This window comes from Pyricularia oryzae, chromosome 3, assembly GCF_000002495.2.
Source record: "Pyricularia oryzae 70-15 chromosome 3, whole genome shotgun sequence".
Classification (NCBI taxonomy): Eukaryota; Fungi; Ascomycota; class Sordariomycetes; order Magnaporthales; family Pyriculariaceae; genus Pyricularia; species Pyricularia oryzae.
In genome coordinates, this window is record NC_017849.1 from 1,559,494 (window position 1) to 1,582,099 (window position 22,606).

Below are 22,606 nucleotides of genomic sequence, written 5' to 3' on the forward strand. Positions count from 1 at the left end.
ACTTGTTCGTAACTTTCGTGGTAGCGAATTTTTCACTAGCGCTTCCGCTCCCTTGGCACCTGGCAGCCTTTTCCACGTGAGTGTGGCTCTTGCGTCGTGATAAGCCACCATGGGATGGCGAATAGAAGGGGTCTTCTGACTTGACGCCATATATCTCACCCCCTCCAAATACTAGCACCTGCCTGGTATTGTTTTGTCTTTTGTCCTTTTTCTCGTAACAAGGGCCCTTCACAAACCAGGTTCCCAAGCACACACCGGGTGTTCCTATTCAATATTGCCATTCATTTCGGTAGGGCTCACCGGTATTGGCTTGCATCGGTGGGCGGAAACCATGGAAGCGCAACGACTGGTCCTGCCGCAGTGGCTTACATGAGGCTTACCACCAACCGTCCACCATTCATAGATATCCGTAGGTAGTATTGAAGCCTGCGCCCGCCGACAGCTTGACCCTTTAATCACGTGGGCTCAAGTCTGACAACGTCCATTCCTGCTGCCCGTAGTTTAACAAGGTGCTGAGGCGACACAAAGGAGCTGTCCCACGGCGCGAAGAAAATGCACCTACCCTCGTATTTCGACTCGTGGTTGCGTTGCAACTCTCAAGCCACCTTTCAGGTACCTGCTGCACGTCATCTGTCATCAAGCCACCTGGGAGGTACTCAGCTACATCCATGGGAGCCCTGCTTGCAGGTCCTTTCTTGCCTTTCTTTGCGCCGCTGATGAGCCGCCCTAGTCGCATCTTGACGAACGACATGCACACCTTGCGCCCGCCCAGCTGCTTGAAGCTGTTCACATGAGTTTCTTGACTCATATTCGCCCCGTTCTTTTGTCTTTTTTTTTATTCCAACCCCACCCCCTCTCTGACCTGTTGTCAAATATTTCGGCAGTCTTTTGTTCTCGGTCTCGCGTCTTTGTGTCTTTTCGTCACTCGTCTATCGGGCTTATTGGGTTGTCGTCACAGCGTCCGTGCGACCGGAGCTGTTCACGTCCCTGGCTCGGGGGACCTTTGAGCGTCAGGATCATCAGGAACAGTACAACAAAGATTTAGCGCGTTCACAAAAGAGCGCCACCCCCGGCTCGCAGACCGCTCTGGACTTGGCGTTGTCCCTATGGACCCTGCCTGCTTAGGTCTTACGGGCTGCCGCGGAAATGGATGAGATATTTCTACAGTCCTGCAAGCATCGTCGATAGGAGTTCGTCGATATCGAACGGGGAGAAATCGTTAATGGCCCTGCCTGGAGCACACCGCTTTGCAAAAATAGACAGCCCTGGAGCGCAGCTCCTGAACCCAACACTGCATGACACTATCGAGCGGCTTCATAGGCGAGCTCTTGCCGAGCCGAGCCGACAGTTTCGCTTCGCATCTTGGTTCTCGCGGGCATTTTTTTTCAATATTGGTTTCGAGCCAGAGTATTTGCTGACGGACAGTTTCTTCCGCCTCCGTGTGGGAGCCTAGTTGTTCGAAGGGGTTGGCAGTTAATATCGCCGTCAAACATGTTTGCCCAGTCTTTCTAAGCTTCATCGTCACCGGCGTTCCCCTTTGTCAAGTGTTTGTCCAGCATCGTGATCCCACCATCAAATTTAGCCCTCTACACCATCTCGCAAGACTCCATCAAGGTCCCAGCTCTTGATCATTGTCGTCTTATTCGTTCCAGGATGTGGAAATATTGTTTTTTTGATCACCAAAGCATGGGCAGGCTATGCATCCCCCCAAAAGGCAGATATTTCCAATATTTTTCCCAAAAGGGAAAGGCAATCGCGTCCCTCGTCGACGACGACCTCACTTGTCGACACAGGGTGGCACAGCCCCTGAGCTGACCGAAGAGGTCCACAAACATCGCCGAGCGGCGATAACCTCTGAGGAATATATAAAGCAGTCTTTTCATCCTCCTCATCACTGCCTCTCTTCATGTCTCAGCCTCCAAGCCTCCTCTTGACTTCTCAAGTCAGCAGCCCCTTTTCCGGTCTCATCGGCTAGACGGCTACCTACATTCGCTCAAACAAGGGATCTTGATCTTGACTCTCTTTTCTGTCTTCTCATCATGAAGGTCACCAGCTTCTTCAGGGGACTGGGGATGTTCGTCGGCCTGGCGGTCGCGGCTCCCCATGCTTCCAACTCGGACCAGGCCCTCGGACTGTTCCCTCGTGAGCCCGGCGTCTCTCCGGCTTTCGACCTGTCCAAGCGCCAATCCTGCCACACCCCAACCAACAGGGCCTGCTGGTCGCCTGGATTTGACATCAACACCGACTATGAGGACAAGATCCCCGACACTGGGGTTACGCGCCAGGTGAGGCTTGAGTAACATTTTGCGCCGGTGACATTCTTGGATGGAATAGGCTCTAATACTCGCTGTGCTTAGTATACCTTGACGCTCACCGAGCAGTGGAACTGGCTGGGACCTGATGGTCAGCGAAAGGAGGTGGCCATGCTCATCAACGGTATGTCGGGGTCCTTTGTCACACGTGACCCACCACACGCCGGATTAAGGACTATACTAATACGCATGAGCATGAACACAGGCGGGTACCCCGGCCCCACCATCCGCGCCTCTTGGGGTGACTGGATCGAGGTTACCGTCGTGAACAACCTTGAGATTAACGGGTAAGGCGAACTTTTCGAGCTCTGTGTGCTTTCTGCAAGTGGCCGCGCGACTAACCGTGACGGGCTCTAGAACATCTTTCCACTGGCACGGAATTCGCATGTTGAACAACTGTGTCAACGACGGCGCCAACGGTATCACCGAATGCCCCATCGCGCCCAACAAGTCCCGCAAGTACCGATTCCGTGCCCAGCAGTATGGCACTTCTTGGTATGTACACTTACTTTGAGTCTTTGCCACTAAAGTTTGAAATCCTGCTTCACCTTGACACAAAACGCTGACCCCAGGCAGGTACCACTCTCACTTCTCCGGGCAGTACGCCAACGGAGTCGTGGGCCACATATTGATCGATGGCCCTGCTTCTACACCCTACGAGGAGGACCTTGGTATTCTGAGCATCACTGATTGTAAGTCTTGATCGGGATCTAATCTGAGGTTTCGAACCATCAACATAACATTGTTTCTGACTATTGGCTTGTGCAGGGTATTACAAGGGTGCCGACCGCATCCAGTACGAGCTGATCCCGTCGCCTGGTAGAGCTCCTCCCAGCGACAACATCCTCTTCAACGGCAAGGGAATCAGCCCTCCCGGTCGCCCAGCAGGTGGCAGCTACCAGCGCACGGTGCTCAAGCCTGGCAGACGCCACCGCCTCCGCATCGTCAACCCGTCGGTCGACAACGTCTTCAAGGTCCGGCTCGCTGGTCATCCATTCACGGTGATCCAGACCGACTTTGTCCCCGTCCAGGCCTTCACCACCAACGAGCTCCTGGTCGGCATCGGCCAGCGGTACGACGTGACCATCGAGGCCAACCAGTCCGTCGGCAACTACTGGTTCAACGTCACGGTCACCTGCGGCGGCGCCACCAACGCCCTGACCCCGGCCTCCATCTTCCAGTACGAGGGTGCTTCGTCCACGGCCCTGCCCACCAACCCGGGCCCCGCCCTCGACACCACCTGCCTCGACATTATCAACTTCTCGCCCGTCGTGCGCAAGGACTTCCCCGAGGCCGTCTTCCGCGCCAGCTCCGACAACACCCTCAACACGGCCGTCACCACCAAGAACTGGGAGGGCGTCCAGCGCGTCTACTGGACCGTCAACAACGTCGACATGAACATCACCTGGGACGAGCCGACCCTCGAGTACGTCGCCAAGGGAAACACCAACATCCCCCAGCGCTACAACCTGTTCCGTGTGCCCCGCGGCAACGAGGTGAGTTTTTTTTTTCCTTCCAACTTCCATCACAGACTGATCCCCATCTCCCGCGTCGCACCCAGCTGACAAGGCCCTACTCGACAAAACCTAGTGGAGCGTCTGGATCATCAACAACCCCATCCCCGCCCCGCACCCCATGCACCTCCACGGCCACGACTTTTACGTGCTGGGCCGCTCCGCCAACATGCCCACGGCCACCGTCTTCGACCCCGCGCGCGACACGGCCGGCCTGACCTGGACCAACCCGACGCGCCGCGACGTGACGATGCTCCCGGGCAACGGCTGGCTGGCCGTGGCGTTCCGCACCGACAACCCGGGCGCCTGGCTGTTCCACTGCCACATCGCGTGGCACGTCGCCCAGGGCCTCAGCGTCCAGTTCCTCGAGCGCGTCGACGAGATCCCCGCCACCGTCAACCTGGCCGAGCTGGAGCCCACCTGCAGGGACTGGACCGCCTACTACGAGACCAGCCCCAACAAGCAGCACGACTCTGGTCTGAGGACCGGCGGTAACAGCACTGCTCGCGCAGTCTGAAAAGGAAAACTGGTTTGCAGTTTGATGAAGTCTGGGGTAAAGCAGGTCTCAACCTGATCTGCGGCTTCAAAAGTCGAATCTGACGAGATTCGGCTTCTCCTTTCTTTTTTTTCACTTCAGCTGGAGATTCTGTTTATATATATCGACGATATGCGATTGGTCTATATCTCCTTTGTCTGATAACTAGTACATAACTGCAGTTTGTTCCATATTCAAATCTCATCTCGTCTCTGAGAAGACCTCAACGTTCCGCAACCAATAGCCGGTCGTCATGGACCATTGTCCTGGTCCAGCCTGAAGTCGCAGTGATTCCGCATGAGACAGCCTGAGGAAGCCCACTCACCCGTCAGAATGCCTGCCCCTCCCCATGAAAATTGATAATCTTACTTTTGGGATTCAAAGCAGCATGGCCTTTCTTATGCTGCTTCCAGTTGTGTGCTGCGTGGATCAAGTCGAGTTTGCATAGTACCCAGCCCCTGATCCTGGACCGATCAACCGCGGCAAGGCCGACGAGGCGCAAAGCCTGGGTCATTTAAGGCACCAATGCAGAAGATTCCTTAGTCAGGGCTACCGAACTTCTATTCAGTTCGCTGGAAATAATGCAAACTCTCGCCTCCGTTGTGTCCCGAATCATGGGCTCTTTTGTAGCGGAGGGGGGAGACCTTCTTGGGATTAAGCGAGTCCGGGAGATCCTTGATTGAATAGGTACCTGGGAGTTGTTTGTTATGGGTCCTCTCAAAAAGGGGGTACAAACCTGAAGCTTGTGACAAAACTGTGCCCAAATATCGCTTGGTGAAAGTGAAACCTACAATATCAGCCCAAATTGGGTTATTCAAAATACCAGAAAATGCTTACAATTGCTACAATTTACCACTTCTGTAATATACTTTTACAAAAAAGGGAAATCGAGATTATAAAGGACAACCCGATGCATTACGGTTTACCAGAAAAAAGGGTATATCCCGCTCCCAACAAAGCTTTTGTAAGTATTCGGCAAATCAACGCGCACAAGATAAACGACGGTGGAAATGCTGGAAGCAGTGAATTTACGGGTGAAAAGCGCTTTTGATAAAACACTGGATAGTATTACTGTTTTAGATTTGACCGATCAAATGGAAACCCCGCAGTTCAAGTTGTAAACCGCATTAATCGTCGACAAATTAACAAATATACTTACAAAGTAAGCTTGGATTCGCAAAATTAAATTCTATGATATTAAAACCTGGCTTATCGCCATTTTGATATGAGTGGGTGACTTGAAGGACATTCAGACGTTATATTATTATTATTTAAGGGGTCCCACAACGAGTACACCCTGAGGAACCTCCTTAAACCAATCTTAAAATAAGTTGCATTTACCTTTTATACTTACTAATCTTTTTTTCTTTTTCCCCCAACAACGCAAAACGACGAGCCTCATTTTGCAAACTATTCACACTTTTTTCATACCCCTCACAATGAAAACCAAGACAATTTTCCAGCTTGTTGCCCTTTTCGCCATTGGAGCCACGGCCGCCCCAACCGGTTGTGGTGAAACAAGAGACATCCAAGCCGAGGCCGTTAAGCCTAGAGATGTCGCAGCCTCCCAAACTTTACACTTGGACGCCCGCAGTGATATCATCAAGGGCGGCTCCTCAAACCTTGAACGTCGTGAGATATGGTATTGGTGCCGAATTGGCAACTGCAACGCGGCTTTCAAAAGCCTAGCGGCTAGGTGCCGCCATGAGAAGACAGCGGTGCATATCGCCCCGGAGAGCGACAGCGACTCCGAATGATGCCACTGCTAAATATGCTCGGGTGTCTCGAGTCACCAAGGGTGTTTTGTCAGTGGGAGATTCAAGATGGAGGTCGTCGCCAGGGTTGTTGTCGGCTGGACAGGAAGCGGGTCGCGTGTCGGCAATGGGGATGAAAGCGACGGGTTCGTGGCGTTTTGGTATTCGCTATGCGTGCTTGACAGTCGGTGTTTTTGGTCTTTATCTTCACCCTATGAACGGCGACACGGAAGGAATCAACGTGGAAATATTAGCTCCACAGAGGCATAGCAGTGTGGCTTGCTGGCTGGAAATGGAATACAATTTGCGGCTTCTACAGGTCCTGTCGTTGCTCGAATCACGAACACTTACTCTAACAGTCACATTAGACTGTGTTTTTGTCCTCTTTTGTATTTTGCTGTTGTCTCTCTCACTGCTCGTCATCAATTTCACGGTGCTTCTAATAAACAAGCTTATTACTCATTTCGACGGCGTTGGCGATCGGTCCGGCGGGCGACTAACTCGTGTCGTATGAACTCAAATCCGTCTTCCCCTCGTCCCGGATGAAAGTCCACACGTCAAATGGTGTTAATGGTTCGCCAAGGTAAGTTAACACCCCTGGTGCCCGTATACGCGCTTCCCTACTCTTGCGTGTACCTCCTCAAAACGCGAAATCTTGTTTTTCTTCCAGACCCACATCTTTTCCCTTGCTTTCTGCCTCTGTTTATAGCTCTTTAACACACTAAGCTGTACACAAATTCGGATAGGATGTCTTTTTGTCGCCCCCAATTTGCTGTCTGACATAAAGGTTTAGGATGTAACTATTTTGATTCCAATATCGCGTTCAAAAACAATAGTCTGGCATGATTTATATATATGATATATCCAGTCCTGAGATTGGAGACATCCTCAGTACTGCGGTAAAGGAACGAGCCGTACGTCTGGCGCCTTGTCGGTATTAGGGTCTCGTGTTCCCGCCGAACCTGGAAGATGTCTCTTGGGTAAGTTTGGGGCCTAGAGTCGGGTATGAAACCAAAGACGTGAGCAAAAGAAGCATTTGATACCGTATGGGGAGCTTGCTTCTTATTTCTTTTGATTGATTGGAATAGATTACATCTTAGTTGCGCATAGGGACAAAGGCCATTTATAGGGGCCTTACCTCCACCTAACGCAACACGAACCATTTAAGTTATATCCAATGCATACCCATTTGCGGTGCTAAATGTATTCTTCAAACTGCTTTTGCTTGAGATGATTTTGCTGGAGTCACTTGCTCCTTGATTTCTAATGTCCAACAGTGAGCCCCGGCAAAATTGAAGTGAATTTTAAATTCAAGCTCTGATCGATTGATGACCTGGCCAGAGAGCACTACAGTGGATAGCCGGCCGAGTCAAGCCACAGCTTTATATTAGAATTAACTCACATATGCTTCTTTGACCCTTCTCAGCGATATCCTGGTTATGGGTGTAAACGTCAGGGAACACCATCAACAGCAGGTGCGGATCCCTAGGCAGTTTCTCTCGACCTGATCCCTCCATTAATACAACTCCACTACATGATGCTACACATTTTCGTTGAATTCGGCAATTCTTCACATCAGATTATCGTCTCATGAGACCCGTACAGAAAGCGAGTCGTACCCTCAAGTATCCGAAGCGGCTTATCTTGAAACTACCGGTTACTCAACGGCTTAATATTGACGTCCCCCTTTCACAAAGAACTTTGTGTACCGTGTGCGCCATGTATCCTGATCGCGGAATCGCCGTGTTGCCGTGCATGAAGGCATGGAAATGGCCGTCAATGCCCTGACTCAGGCCCGAATTTGTTACCAATGCCTGTAAGTATGTCCTTATCAGTGCGCGCCTACTGCTGTTGTTTTCAGCACGTCAAACAACAGCAGCCAATCAGTGTTGGCACAAAGCAAGTGCTCTCTCCTGACTAAGACGACCCCGGGATACGGCCTGTTTACACCGCTTGTGGTGGTCGCCAGGGTACCTTGGTTGAACAGGATAGATTGAAAACCCCGATAGCTTTACTCTTGCTCCTCTGGTTCGTCGGAGACAATCAATACCTCCAGAGGAAGGACCTTGTTAGATGGCCTCCATGATTCTGTAGTCAAAGCGGCTGGTGTAGGACCGCGTTTCGCACCACCTCGCTGAGTGACTTTTTTCAGTACAACAGGAAACAATAATTAATTTATTCATAACCATTTACGGAAGTTCTCCATTGGGCTAAGTTGGGGGAATGGCGCAGTGGTTAAGCGCCATGGCTGTTACTTGAGTAACGTAGGTTCGAATCCTGCTCCCTCCACCTCCTCCCCCGCTTACCCGTGGCAAGGATAACCCGGCTGGCTATCGACAACAACCACCCGCCTGTGCCGTCGAGCCCACACTTGTTGGGAACTTCGTCTCCATGGCTACAAACGACCGACAGCTCCGCTGTTTGGACACAGGCCCCTCTCGATGAAGAGCCGTCAACTGCCGTCAGACGAATCCTCCGTGCGCCTGAAGGCACGGGGTCGCGTCAGTGAACAAACCTGTAAGCAGGACCGGGCACGAACCCGGTCAGGCTCGATTCGCTTCTATGCCCTTGTTTTCCGCTGTGTAAATAGAGAAAATAGAAAGCGCGCCGAGATACCCCTCGGGAGGTTGCTAACGGCCGGCTAATGAGCCGGGCCGAGCCCGGCGTTAAATAATACTACTACTACTACTACTACTACTAAGTTGCAGGCTCTCTTTGACGTTGTGACCCTCCGTCCTTATGAGAAACCAAGCAATCCACTCCCGAATGTCGTTTACCACTGCCCAGATCTTCCATACCACCACATGACAACCGCTCTGGCAGCTGCGTTTCGGTGCGGATAATAGCGTCTGCTGTAGACACCTACAACGTAACCAGGGCTCGGAGGGTTGTAATACGATCCCGGGAATAAAGCCCTGAGCGTGAACCAGGAAGCCTAGCGTCTCGAATAATTCTGGCTTTGTAAACTATATTGGAACAAGCTTATAAGGTAAGTGTTGTAAAGTTGCAAGAGATTTTGCAAAACGCCCTACTTCCGCGCGACTAATTTACAGATTGTATAGCTAATTAATACGCAATTGCAGTGCTAATTATATGCCAGCAATATTGCGATGAAGGGACAACCTAGTGGACGTTGTCGGTGTTTGTAATGAAGGTAGCAATTTTGAAGAAAACAACAAATTACTAAGATTTGCTTCAGCCGCTAGTAAAGCTGGCGGAGATTTTCAATCCAACATACAATGGTACGGGCAAAGGAATATGGCGTGTCTTGAAATGAGACAATGAAAGTTTTTATCACAAGGCTCTCCGTCGATTTCAACAGCTAAAATACCTCATTTTGTTACGTTTGCTGTTTCGGTCAAGGTATATTTCCCCACGAATTGCCCAATGAAACTCAAGTACTGTCCGAGACTTCCGTCATCCACATGGACACCGCGCTTTTGCCTTGTTTGGACTCAAATATGCGGCGAACATGGAAGCCAAAGCTCGGCCCGAGATGATTAACAAATCTCTCCTTTTCGCAATAGGGGTTTAAGTTAGCCTCTATAGTCTTGCGGCCGTGCTGAAACGCCACATAACCAGGGGCGTTAATCTCTTGTTGTTGAATATATTCCTTGACTTTATCCGCATTTTCCTCCCATAGGAAAACCAAGCAGCCAATAGTAGCCTCCTTGACTTCCGTTCGGCTTTGAGTATAGCGGTTTCTTGCGAGTCTTGCTGCTGACGCCGGAAGGGTAATACCGGAAATGGCAATTAAGCAGAGTGCGGATTTCAATTGCATAATTAATCAAATTTCGCGGTTCGGTACGGGTGGTTTGCGATGGGATTGGTAGTGAATAGAATTGCAGGTGAAATTGAGAGTACTTCCGATTTATAAAATCTGATATATCAAATAAATAACTACAAGTTTTATAATGTCGAGAACGTCGGTTTATATATTTTGGAAAGGAGAAAAGTGGGCGCAATTAATAGAGTACAATTAATAAAACAAACCATTTCCGCATAAAAGCATTAAAATTAAGTTATTTATATAATAGTGCTTATTTGATTTGAATATATACTTTAACCCCTTGACAAGTAAAATATGGTGGTAGCGGTAAAATCCCTCCCATGGCCTAGATGCTCAGTAGTGTGGGTTTTATGAGTGTTTCCGGCTTTAGCACAGATCCTTCCTACACGGCACATTTAACACTCTTTCTCACATACAGGCGGCCGCTACGTAATAGCTTTTGCGAAACAAACAAAATCAGGTATTTGCAACTTCCCACGTATAAACGTACGGTGACAAGGGAAGGGTTTTTCTCGCCCGATACCATAATAAAATTTCATGCGTACCGACGATGTGCCCTGTCACTTTAAAGCCAATAAAACAACGTTGGCTTCGTTTACGTAGGGTTTCCGGTACATAAGACGCATGGGGTTTAGGTGCAAAAACACGGTAGATCGATGTATTGGAAAACTGTACAAAGAATCACTCCAACAACACGTCGGAGCCCCCATAGCCCGCACACGCATGAAATTAAAATTAATTCAGCGGAGGTACTGTACAGTACCTTTAAGTACTTCTCCCTGCAATTGCCGCCCCACCCGGCCACCCCACCATCAGGCGCTTTTAGCGCCTTAACTCTCCACCATCAGGCGCTTTTAGCGCCTTGACTCCCCAGCAACCAGCCGGTGCGCAATGCTGACGTGCTAATTCTGGCACAACACATCCTAGCAAACGAGAACCCTCTTTAGATTAACGATCATCGCGACGTCAATCAACCCAGCGTGTTGCGCATTACAGCTTTCTAAATTGGACTTGACGTGCTCACAGCTACGTAGCGCCACTTTGCCATTCAATCTGCGGCGATACGCGACGCGTCTGCTGCGCGACCCTGCGTCGCGATCCCGGCCTCCTATCCGTACCGAGCGATCTCCGCCGCGCCCACCTCCAGCACCGAGCTAGCTACACGGCTTTCTGCGGCCTTTCCAGTACTAGCGCCTTTGGAACCTCCCCAACCCGCCACTGAACGCCCATTTCGAGTGCATTTCCGACACCCAGCTTATCCTGATAATGCGCCTCCGCTACTGGCTCTCTTCGCCACAAATGGTGTTCTCGACTACGACTTGGCTCTTGTTTGCTGCTGTATCCTCGCGGTGGCAAACTGGGACAAGGGATACTTAGCGGTCTGAAAACAAGATCTGGTGTTCGGAAAAGCCCAGCGCCCATCGGACGGCCTACTGCGCGGTAAGGAATATTTTTCTGTTTGGAGGACGTTGCTATCTCGGGCAAGCATTTTCTGGCCGTCCTTGTTCAGCTGCTGGCTCATTCGCTGAAATAGCATCGTACACCTAAAGAAAAATACCCCATTGTACACCCGTTCCACAATTGGCGGTTCCCATATGATAACCTGCCACCCCAATGGGCGCAATTCGATATAACGTTGAGCTCCACATCTCCGACCCCCCTAAAGTCCGGCCCCTAAAAATATCTACTCAGCCACGTCAACCCTTTGTTTTATTTTATAAATATCTAGACGAATTTTTCACTTTAGAACTTGATTTTTGAAGATTCTTGCTCCAAACCTTCCAATGAAACAGTACACTGAAAATCAGCTTCTTGCTGCCATTTCTGACATAAGAAATGGCAAATCAGTTCACAAAACCTCGCAAAAATGGGGTATTCCTCGGAGTACCCTTCACGATCGTTTAAAGGGGGCCCAGTCAATTCAACAAGCGAAAAGATTTTGTCAAAGGCTTTCACAGGAGCAGGAAACCTATTTGGCAGATTGGGTACTTGCGCAGGCCGCGTTAGGCCTTCCGCCAACGCATCAAGAACTACGCTATTTTGCGGAACGAATTCTTCAGGCCGCCGGAGAAAGAAAAAGCCTTGGGAAACATTGGGTTAGCCGTTTTATAGCCCGATATCCAATTTTGAAAACCCAAAGACCCCGGCGAATAGAAAATGCCCGGGTTAATGGGGCTACAACCGAGGTAATTAAATCTTGGTGGTCCTATTTGAAAAATCCCGTTGTCGATACTATAAAACCGGCCAACCGTTGGAATATGGACGAAACAGGTATAATGGAAGGCAAAGGATCTAATGGCCTGGTGTTAGGGCGTAATAAAATCCGGCCATTACAGCGAAAAGAGCCTGGAACGCGGGGTTGGACGAGCATAATCGAATGTGTATCAGCTACGGGGGCTGTTATACCTCCCCTCGTTATATTTAAGGGGAAAAACGTACAGCAACAATGGTTTCCAGCTGATTTAAGTCCTTTCGATACCTGGCAATTTCATGCAACCGAAAACGGGTGGACAAATAATGAAACAGGTATCGAATGGTTAAAAAAGGTGTTTATTCCGTATACCCAACCTTTAACCCCTGAAAAGCGGTTATTAGTTCTGGATGGCCATGGATCACATATAACGGACGAATTTATGCTTCTTTGCTTGCAAAACAATATTCAACTCCTATATTTACCCCCTCATTCGTCACACGTTCTTCAACCGTTGGATTTATCGGTTTTTGGGCCGTTAAAGGAAGCTTATCGACGTCACCTGGGATTTGTAAACCAGTTTTGCTGTTCAACGGTTGTTGGGAAACGAAACTTTCTACTTTGCTATCGAAAAGCCAGATCAAAAGCATTTATAGCAAAAACCATTCAATCTGGTTGGCGTACGACGGGGTTATGGCCGGTGAACTTGGCAAAACCACTTTTAAACCCTTTTTTGTTAGAAAATAGCAACGCCAACGTCGAAAAAGGTAAAAATAACGGCTTCCAAAGGGATAAAACACCGGAAAGCCCAACCCAAAAAATTAACGACCAGTCTTTACTTATTTGGAAAACCCCTAAAACGACCCGAGATATTCGACTTCAACTACAGGAAATTTCCCGGTCCGAAAAAAGTAACGCCACTTCACGGCTTTTGTTTGCAAAAGTCCAAAAAAGCTTCGAAACCAAGGATATCTTATTGGCTGAAGCTCAGCAAAAAATCAGTTTGTTAAACGCAAAATTGGAGGCGGTACGGCCGGTCAAAAGGAAAAGGGTAATTCCGGATCCCAACGAGCTTTTGGTCAGCAAAAAAAACGTTTATGAAGCACAGGAAAATAATAGGGACTGTTTAGAAGCTTTGAACGATGGAGAAGAGGTTAGCGAACCGGGAGAGCCTGACAATGATTGTATTATTGTGCGTTGATAGTTTTACATTTAAATCGGTTTATAAAAGGGGTATTTCGTCGTTACATTTTTCAAGGGGGCCGGACTTTAGGGGGGTCGGAGATGTGGAGCCCAACGTTATCAGCTCTTCGCGGGACATGGCGTACAGGGGGCCGAACGGCGGCGTTTTTCCTTCTATAAGCGGGATATGGTGGTCGGACGGTCGGTGTGGGGGCAGCTTCTCGGCTTCTTGCGGGGAAAATACGTCCGCGAATTCCCGGATTGTTTCGGGCAGGGTCGGCCCGTTCCTATTTTGGGGGTCGGCGGCTAGGACCTCATCAATCTGTTTCAAGGTTACGGCGTACAGTCGGCAGGATCGGCGGCGGGCGTACATGCTCGCGGCTTGCAGGGAGATAGGGGCGATATCCATTTCGCGGAGGGACGGCGGTCGGTCAGCCTGGTACTGGGGGCGGCTTTTTTTTGGTACGGCGTGTAAAGCTTTAACCTTCTCCGGTTTGTCGGGCATATTGCAGTGTCGGCGGCAATAGTCGCTGTCAAACGTAATAACGTGTGACGCGAATCCAATCGTTGGATCGTGCTGCTTTAGCCAAGGCATTCCTAGCACAATGGGGTAGTGGGCTAGCTGTGTGACGAAGAACAGCGCGTTTTTCTGGATGTGGTCCTTGATTCTCAATTGTCCTCGGACATAATGGGTGCACTTCCCACTTTCGGCGGTCCTTCCGTCGAATACTTCGATGTCGAATGGGTTTCGCAGCGGATACATTTGTAGTTGGCGTTCTTCGGCCCATCCTTGGTCGAGGAAGCATTTTCCTTCCGCACCGCAATCGGTGAGGGCATAGGTTGGGAGGTTTTGGCCCCCCACTGTCAGTTCGGCAGGCAGGATCATCAGGTCGGATCGTTGGTTATATTCCTCTTCAACGGGGAACCCGTGAACGGCGGCGGCAGAGATGCGGATCGCCGGCGGTCTATGCGCGGCCTTGGCGGCCTGGGGGCGACTTATCCCAGGCGGGCTCCGTTTTTCGAACTTCGGCTGCTGGAGCGGCTGGCGTCCGAGCCGCGGCGGGGGTTTTTAGGGAGTTTGGTTTGTATTTGGCGCGGGGACCTGGACCTGGACCTGGATCGTTCGATTCCGGCCTGGTGCAGCCGCGTGCGGCGGGTATCCGGTTCCGGGCATTTGGCAACGAAATGTTCTTGGGATCCACAACGGTAACATAGCATGTTTTCCTTGCGGTTGTGGCGGCGTTGGCTGCTCAGGTCCATAGGGTCGTTAAGCGGGAGCTCCGCGTTTGGCTTGGGGGCGGCCCGCGGTATGTCGGGTTGGGTTCGGGGAGCCGCGCGCGCGGGGGGCGCTGCGGCCCGAGGGGTACGTGTCTGTCTATTTTTATACTGCTGGTGCTGGCGGTAGCGGTTATCCAAGCTTTGCAGGTGTCGGGTGAATTCGTGGTATTGGCGAGATGGGGCGGGGTTGTGGAGGAGCATGTCCTGGAGCTCTTCCGATATTCCCTGGAATAAAAGAGGGGGGAGGGCATCCTCCGGCATTTCTCCTTCCAAAGACAGGCGTTGGAACTCCGACAGATACTCGGCGAAATCTACGTTCCGCTGCTTCAGGGCATATAGTTTGTTTTGTGCGTTTTGGACGTGGTCGGGGTCCCCGAATGCCTCCTCTAGGTATTGGAGGAGATCCGTATAATCTCCGAATTGGGGTGTGCCTCCGACCATTTTGGGCAGGATCAGGTTGTACGCTTTACCGGACAGTCGACCGGCTATATAAATCAGGCGTGATTCGGGGTTGGGGAAGCGGTCTTTGTTTGAGGTCATCTTCCCCCGGATTTGGGTGGCGAAGCGGCGGAGGTCGGAGCGGGCGCCCGTAAATTTATCGGGGTCTGGAAGTCGTTCAGAAAGGCGGGCGGAGGCGGGATGTTCGGAAGCAGGCGGCGGAGTCGTTCCCATAGGAGTAACCATAAGGGGTTCAACAGGCGTGTTGGTAGTTGGGGCGGGGGTGGTTATGTGTACCGTGGGTAGCGTTACGGTCCGAACTTCCTTCAGTTCGGACCGTGTTTTCTCTAATTCGGCGAAAGCGGCATCCCGGGAGGTTATGGCGGAGGCCTTTTCCATGGCCATGGCCAGAATGTCGGCCTGCGCCTTGTCGCGGACACGGTCCGTTTCGGCGCGGGCGCGTTGGGTCTCGGCTTCCTGCATTTCTAGGCAGGAGTTCAGGCGGACGTTGCTATCGTGCAATAGTTGCAGCTTTTGGTAGGAATCGGAGATGTAAGACACCCATTGTTCAGGGTGTCCTTGTAGGTGTTCGATCAGTTCCTCGGTCGAATCGGTTAAGATCGGGGGTTGCAGTAACGCAGGCATCGCGGGCACCTAATGAAGGAGCTACGTAATGTCACGGGCAGGCAGGGCGGACAGGTAGGTGCGGGCGATCAGGTAACAGGACAGAGTATATTGGCTATCTAGTCTTCCAGGTACAGGGTAGCAGGTGGTTGTTGACGAAGACGTAGCTCGAGGAGCTACATATCGGAGACTGCAGAGATTTCGCGTAGATATACGCGCGCGAGGCGCTCGGCCCTCGCGCCTTCACGTGACAGGGGTCATGACTAAGCGACAGCCCAGTGGCTGTCCTTCAGGTCTGTGACAATTATATTATTAAAAAAACAAACGAAAAACTAAGTAAACGGTTCACAAAGATATTGGAATTAAAATATAAAAATCTATTTATACCCGACAAAACGTCGAATATAATTCCAATACCAAATAAATAAAATACCGAAACACCAATTATAAAAATAATAAAATAATTAATAGATATTATTTCGAAAAACAAATAACACAATAAATTAAACCAAAATACGAAAACGGGGGCGATCGAAATTATTTTTTTTACAAATTAAAAATTTAATTTTTTTTCGGAATTTATACCAAAATAAAATTCCGACGAAAACAAAATTTCGGAAATCCCGAAAATAAATATACGGGGTTTTATAATAAACCCAGTTAATATAACTGTTAATAACAATGGTGCTAACAGGGGATATAGGGGTAAACCCTAGGTGCGGCGTGGTAAATAACCAGTGCTAAAAGCGCTGAATAATAGGTAGAAATGCACTATAATTTTGGTACTGATAAATAATTGGTTGGGGGAGATTTTGCTTTATTTCCCTTACATACTCTCCGACATCGAAGTGGGGGTCCGCACGCCAGAAAAGGTTCCGGTGCCGCGAATGAATTTCCGAAAAACTAATTTGTATGGGTTTTTGAAAAAACACCCTCATTTGCATACAAACCATCTCTGGGTTTGCATTTAAACGTTGACTTGGTGAAATTTTCAACCCGGTACAGGGTAGCTGACTCGCAGGTGCAGGGTGGGTATTAAACCCGGTACAGGGTAGCTAACCCCACTCGCTGACCTTTAAATTGCATTCCTGCATTAACAAAGTAACGGAATTCCACCATTCCCCACTCCACTTCGGCACTAAATAAAATTGGCTATATACAAATAAAAGTGGGCTTATTACATGCAAAATAATGCATATAATTAACACCCCCTCTCTTTTGCTACTTAATCCAAAAATAAAGTCGGAAAAGAAAAGTACGTAAAATAAAACCCCCAAAACAAAAAAAACAAAAGAAATTCCCCCTTGTGTCCCAACCCAACTCGAACCCCCGGTGCGAACCCCCTGGATGAATAAGCCCTTTGTACCAAACCCCCGATTGACTGAACCCCCGAATTGAAAAAGACCCCCATGTCACGGGCAGGCAGGGCGGACAGGTAGGTGCGGGCGATCAGGTAACAGGACAGAGTATATTGGCTATCTAGTCTTCCAGGTACGGGGTAGCAGGTGGTTGTTGACGAAGACGTAGCTCGAGGAGCTACATATCGGAGACTGCAGAGATTTCGCGTAGATATACGCGCGCGAGGCGCTCGGCCCTCGCGCCTTCACGTGACAGGGGTCATGACTAAGCGACAGCCCAGTGGCTGTCCTTCAGGTCTGTGACAGTATTCCCCCCTTCCAGGCCGAGCTCCGTCACGGCCGGGGCCCGGGCTTATGGGGGTATCGACGGTGGAAATTCTTTACCAATTGAGCAGCGTTTTCCAGGTAATCGGCAGGTTCAGTCGTGGGTTCGCTATATCCAGCCCAACGGACGATATATTTCAGCCGGCGGCCTCCTCGGCCGCGGGTTTCCCAAAAGGAGTCGAGGATCTCTTCGACTTCGTATTCTCTCTCACCTTCCACTTCCAAATGGGGTGGCGGTGCAGGTTGTTGGCCCGGCAGGGGCTCAACGTCAGCAGGTTTTAGTCGGTTTATATTGAAAACAGGGTGTACTCTCATAGACGACGGCAGGTCCAAACGGTAGGCGTACGGGCTAATCACTTCAGAAATTCGGAAGGGTCCCAAGTTCTTCCAATCCAGTTTCTTCTGCGGGCGGGCGGTCTGGATGTTCCGTGCGTCTAACCATACATATTGGCCGACGGTAAGCCGGCGGGCCGGGGTACGGTGTCGGTTCGCCTGTTCTTCGTAACGGGCTTGGGCGGCGGTCATTTCGGCGCGGGCTTGTTCCAGAATGGCTTCCATTCGGGCGGCTAGCTTTTCGGCATCCCGCTGGGCGGGCAAAGGCTGGTTCAGGGGTACCGGCTCGAATCCCATGCGGGGATGGAATCCGTAAGTCGCGTAAAACGGGGAGGTTCCGGTGGTCTCGGACTTGTGGGAGTTGGCTGTGAATTCGGCGAGGGGAAGCCAACTTTCCCAATCATCTTGCAGGTAGGCCACATAAGCTCTCAAATATTGTTCCAGGGACGCGTTAAAACGCTCGGTCTGTCCGTCAGTCTCGGGGTGGTGAGCAGTGGATAGCAGGCTGTCGATTTTCAAACGGGTTGTCAGGTGTTTCCAAAACTTCGACACGAATTGGGTGCCTCTATCCGAAACTATCGTCAGGGGCAACCCGTGTAGTTTCCATACGTGGTGTAGGTACAGGTTGGCGGTGTCCTCGGCATTGCAGGTCCCTTTACAAGGGACGAAGTGTCTCATCTTAGTCAGGCGGTCTACGACCACTAGGATGGCGTCGTGGCCGTTGCTTTGCGGCAAATGTGTGATAAAATCCATCGACAGGTGTTGCCATGAGCGTTCAGGAGTGGGCAGGGGTCGCAGGAGGCCCTGGTGGCCTTCGCGGGACGGGTTGATTCGGCGGCAGGTCTGGCATTTCTTTACCCATAATGATACGTAATGTAGCATTCCGGGCCAGTAATATTCTCGGGACAGCAGGTCGTAGGTTTTTGCTTTGCCGGGGTGACCGGCGACGGGGGAGTCGTGGCAGCGGCGCAGGATCTCGGCTTTCAGATTATTCGAATCGGGTACGTACAGTCTATTGCGGTAATACAAATAGCCGGATCGTTCTTCGCATTCGGCCAATTGCAGCTTGGGGTGGCGGTCGGCGCCTGTCCTCAACGCTTCTAGGGCAGATTGCGTTATCGGGTCGGATTCGTATCCGGCGTCTAGTAGCTCTATCAGGTGTCTTGGCAATAGGGGTTTGTTTTGGCGGATTATGGGTTGTAACCGGGTGGGGCGGGCAGGTAAATTGTGTTCTTTCAGTACGACTTGTGTTTGGTGCTTAAGTCGTTCATCCCCCTCCTCAGGCATATCCTCTGACCTCCTGGTTAGTGCGTCGGGCTTCGCTCCTTGTTTCCCGGGTCGGTAGGTGATACGGAAATTAAATCTTGACAGGAATTCGGCCCATCGGGCTTGTCGGCGGTTGAGCATTTTCGTCGTCGTGAAATATTCCAGGTTGCGGTGGTCCGTAATTATTTGGACCGGGGACGACGTCCCTTCGAGTTCCGGGCGCCATTCTTCAAAACAGCGGATAATGGCTAGCAATTCTTTGTCGTAAATCTCGTAATTGCATTCGGTAGCTGTGTGTTTTTTCGAAAAGAACGCGACGGGGCGGAGTATTCCGTCGTCGCCGTATTGTGACAATATTCCCGCAGAAACATAATCGGAAGCGTCGGTCTCCAGGATCACATCCTTTTCCCAATCGAAGTGCGCCAGTACGGGGGCTTCGGTAAACTTTCTCTTCAGCAGTCGGAAGGCGGTTTCGCAGGCGCTATTCCATTCGAATGCGACGTCTTTCTTGGTCAATCTCGTCAAAGGGGCTACGATCTTTGAGAAATCTCGGATAAAGCGCCGGTAAAAGTTGCCAAACCCCAAAAATGCTTGTACGTCAGTAAGCTTTTTGGGTGTTTGCCAGTCCAGGACAGCGGTGATTTTTTCAGGGTCCATTTTTACGCCTTCGACGCCGACCAGCAGGCCCAGGAACTTGGTTTCCGTCACGAAGAATTCGCACTTCGCGGCGTTGGCGTATAGCCCGGCTTTCCTCAGGGCTTCCAGTACGAGTTTCAAATGTTCTTCGTGTTCTGTTCGGGTGCGGCTATAAATCAAAATGTCGTCCAGGTAGGCTGTACAAAATACGTCTAAGTATTCGCGCAGGGAGTCGTTTATATATCTCTGGAACGTCGCGGGGGCTCCCGTTAGCCCGAAAGGCATGACTAGGCTCTCGTATAAGCCGAATCTCGTGCGGAATGCCGTCAGGTATTCTTCCCCCTTTTTAATCCGAATATTGTTAAAAGCGGAAACGATATCGATTTTCGAGAAGAATTTCATGCCGGCCAGGTTGTTCAGGGTCTCTCGGACTAGCGGCAGCGGGTAACGGTCTTTTACGGTAATGTTATTCAGCGCGCGGTAATCCACGCAAAACCTCAACCCTCCTCCCTGCTTCTTCACGAACAAAACGGGCGAGGCGACGGATGACGAACTGGGTCTGATAAACCCTTTTTTCAACTCTGCGGTCAGCCATTCCTTAAGGGCTATCAGCTCTTCGCGGGACATGGCGTACAGGGGGCCGAACGGCGGCGTTTTTCCTTCTATAAGCGGGATATGGTGGTCGGACGGTCGGTGTGGGGGCAGCTTCTCGGCTTCTTGCGGGGAAAATACGTCCGCGAATTCCCGGATTGTTTCGGGCAGGGTCGGCCCGTTCCTATTTTGGGGGTCGGCGGCTAGGACCTCATCAATCTGTTTCAAGGTTACGGCGTACAGTCGGCAGGATCGGCGGCGGGCGTACATGCTCGCGGCTTGCAGGGAGATAGGGGCGATATCCATTTCGCGGAGGGACGGCGGTCGGTCAGCCTGGTACTGGGGGCGGCTTTTTTTTGGTACGGCGTGTAAAGCTTTAACCTTCTCCGGTTTGTCGGGCATATTGCAGTGTCGGCGGCAATAGTCGCTGTCAAACGTAATAACGTGTGACGCGAATCCAATCGTTGGGTCGTGCTGCTTTAGCCAAGGCATTCCTAACACAATGGGGTAATGGGCTAGCTGTGTAACGAAAAACAGCGCGTTTTTCTGGATGTGGTCCTTGATTCTCAATTGTCCTCGGACATAATGGGTGCACTTCCCACTTTCGGCGGTCCTTCCGTCGAATACTTCGATGTCGAATGGGTTTCGCAGCGGATACATTTGTAGTTGGCGTTCTTCGGCCCATCCTTGGTCGAGGAAGCATTTTCCTTCCGCACCGCAATCGGTGAGGGCATAGGTTGGGAGGTTTTGGCCCCCCACTGTCAGTTCGGCAGGCAGGATCATCAGGTCGGATCGTTGGTTATATTCCTCTTCAACGGGGAACCCGTGAACGGCGGCGGCAGAGATGCGGATCGCCGGCGGTCTATGCGCGGCCTTGGCGGCCTGGGGGCGACTTATCCCAGGCGGGCTCCGTTTTTCGAACTTCGGCTGCTGGAGCGGCTGGCGTCCGAGCCGCGGCGGGGGTTTTTAGGGAGTTTGGTTTGTATTTGGCGCGGGGACCTGGACCTGGACCTGGATCGTTCGATTCCGGCCTGGTGCAGCCGCGTGCGGCGGGTATCCGGTTCTGGGCATTTGGCAACAAAATGTTCTTGGGATCCACAGCGGTAGCATAGCATATTTTCTTTGCGGTTGTGGCGGCGTTGGCTGCTTAGGTCCATGGGGTCGTTAAACGGAAATTCCGCGTTTGGCTTGGGGGCGGCCCGCGGTATGTCGGTTTGGGTCCGGGGGGCCGCGCGCGCGGGGGGCGCTGCGGTCCGAGGGGTACGTGTCTGTCTGTTTTTATACTGCTGGTGCTGGCGGTAGCGGTTATCCAAGCTTTGCAGGTGTCGGGTAAATTCGTGGTACTGGCGGGATGGGGCGGGGTTGTGGAGGAGCATGTCCTGGAGCTCTTCCGATATTCCCTGGAATAGAAGAGGGGGGAGGGCATCCTCCGGCATTTCTCCTTCCAGAGACAGGCGTTGGAACTCCGACAGATACTCGGCGAAATCTACGTTCCGCTGCTTCAGGGCGTATAATTTGTTTTGTGCGTTTTGGACGTGGTCGGGGTCCCCGAATGCCTCCTCTAGGTATTGGAGGAGATCCGTATAATCTCCGAATTGGGGTGTGCCTCCGACCATTTTGGGCAGGATCAGGTTGTACGCTTTACCGGACAGTCGACCGGCTACATAAATCAGGCGTGATTCGGGGTTGGGGAAGCGGTCTTTGTTTGAGGTCATTTTCCCCCGGATTTGGGTGGCGAAGCGGCGGAGGTCGGAGCGGGCGCCCGTAAATTTATCGGGGTCTGGAAGTCGTTCAGAAAGGCGGGCGGAGGCGGGATGTTCGGAAGCAGGCGGCGGAGTCGTTCCCATAGGAGTAACCATAAGGGGTTCAACAGGCGTGTTGGTAGTTGGGGCGGGGGTGGTTATGTGTACCGTGGGTAGCGTTACGGTCCGAACTTCCTTCAGTTCGGACCGTGTTTTCTCTAATTCGGCGAAAGCGGCATCCCGGGAGGTTATGGCGGAGGCCTTTTCCATGGCCATGGCCAGAATGTCGGCCTGCGCCTTGTCGCGGACACGGTCCGTTTCGGCGCGGGCGCGTTGGGTCTCGGCTTCCTGCATTTCTAGGCAGGAGTTCAGGCGGACGTTGCTATCGTGCAATAGTTGCAGCTTTTGGTAGGAATCGGAGATGTAAGACACCCATTGTTCAGGGTGTCCTTGTAGGTGTTCGATCAGTTCCTCGGTCGAATCGGTTAAGATCGGGGGTTGCAGTGACGCAGGCATCGCGGGCACCTAATGAAGGAGCTACGTAATGTCACGGGCAGGCAGGGCGGACAGGTAGGTGCGGGCGATCAGGTAACAGGACAGAGTATATTGGCTATCTAGTCTTCCAGGTACAGGGTAGCAGGTGGTTGTTGACGAAGACGTAGCTCGAGGAGCTACATATCGGAGACTGCAGAGATTTCGCGTAGATATACGCGCGCGAGGCGCTCGGCCCTCGCGCTT

General features: G+C 51.3%; 5 protein-coding genes and 1 pseudogene across 6 annotated transcripts; 4 read left to right on the top strand and 2 right to left on the bottom strand.

Annotated features, from left to right (window-relative positions):
- The first annotated feature begins 1,724 nt into the window (after positions 1-1,724).
- On the top strand, positions 1,725-4,574 carry MGG_13464 (laccase). The gene is made up of 7 exons (XM_003711592.1): positions 1,725-2,285; positions 2,358-2,436; positions 2,518-2,599; positions 2,670-2,807; positions 2,889-3,004; positions 3,081-3,808; positions 3,903-4,574. The coding sequence occupies exons 1-7, from the start codon at positions 2,040-2,042 to the stop codon at positions 4,341-4,343; spliced, it is 1,830 nt and encodes a 609-aa protein (XP_003711640.1). The 5' UTR covers positions 1,725-2,039; the 3' UTR covers positions 4,344-4,574.
- A 1,226-nt stretch (positions 4,575-5,800) lies between these two features.
- Positions 5,801-6,118, top strand: MGG_07699 (uncharacterized protein; the record flags this gene model as incomplete). Its single annotated transcript, XM_003711593.1, has 1 exon — positions 5,801-6,118. One exon carries the CDS (start codon positions 5,801-5,803, stop codon positions 6,116-6,118), a length of 318 nt encoding a protein of 105 aa, XP_003711641.1.
- A 1,766-nt stretch (positions 6,119-7,884) lies between these two features.
- Positions 7,885-8,624, top strand: MGG_16692 (uncharacterized protein; the record flags this gene model as incomplete). Its single annotated transcript, XM_003711594.1, has 2 exons — positions 7,885-7,931; positions 8,384-8,624. The coding sequence occupies 2 exons, from the start codon at positions 7,885-7,887 to the stop codon at positions 8,622-8,624; spliced, it is 288 nt and encodes a 95-aa protein (XP_003711642.1).
- MGG_20129 lies at positions 8,333-8,404 on the top strand (annotated as a pseudogene). Its single transcript has one exon. The product of its transcript is annotated as a tRNA-OTHER (tRNA).
- Positions 8,625-9,509: 885 nt separating the features above from the next.
- On the bottom strand, positions 9,510-9,896 carry MGG_16693 (uncharacterized protein; the record flags this gene model as incomplete). Its single annotated transcript, XM_003711595.1, has 1 exon — positions 9,510-9,896. The coding sequence occupies one exon, from the start codon at positions 9,894-9,896 to the stop codon at positions 9,510-9,512; it is 387 nt and encodes a 128-aa protein (XP_003711643.1).
- A 6,434-nt stretch (positions 9,897-16,330) lies between these two features.
- MGG_16694 (uncharacterized protein) lies at positions 16,331-16,793 on the bottom strand (the record flags this gene model as incomplete). Its single annotated transcript, XM_003711596.1, has 3 exons — positions 16,331-16,389; positions 16,453-16,521; positions 16,679-16,793. Coding segments are annotated over 3 exons (243 nt in total), but the record flags the coding sequence as incomplete, so codon positions are not given.
- Positions 16,794-22,606: the final 5,813 nt, after the last annotated feature.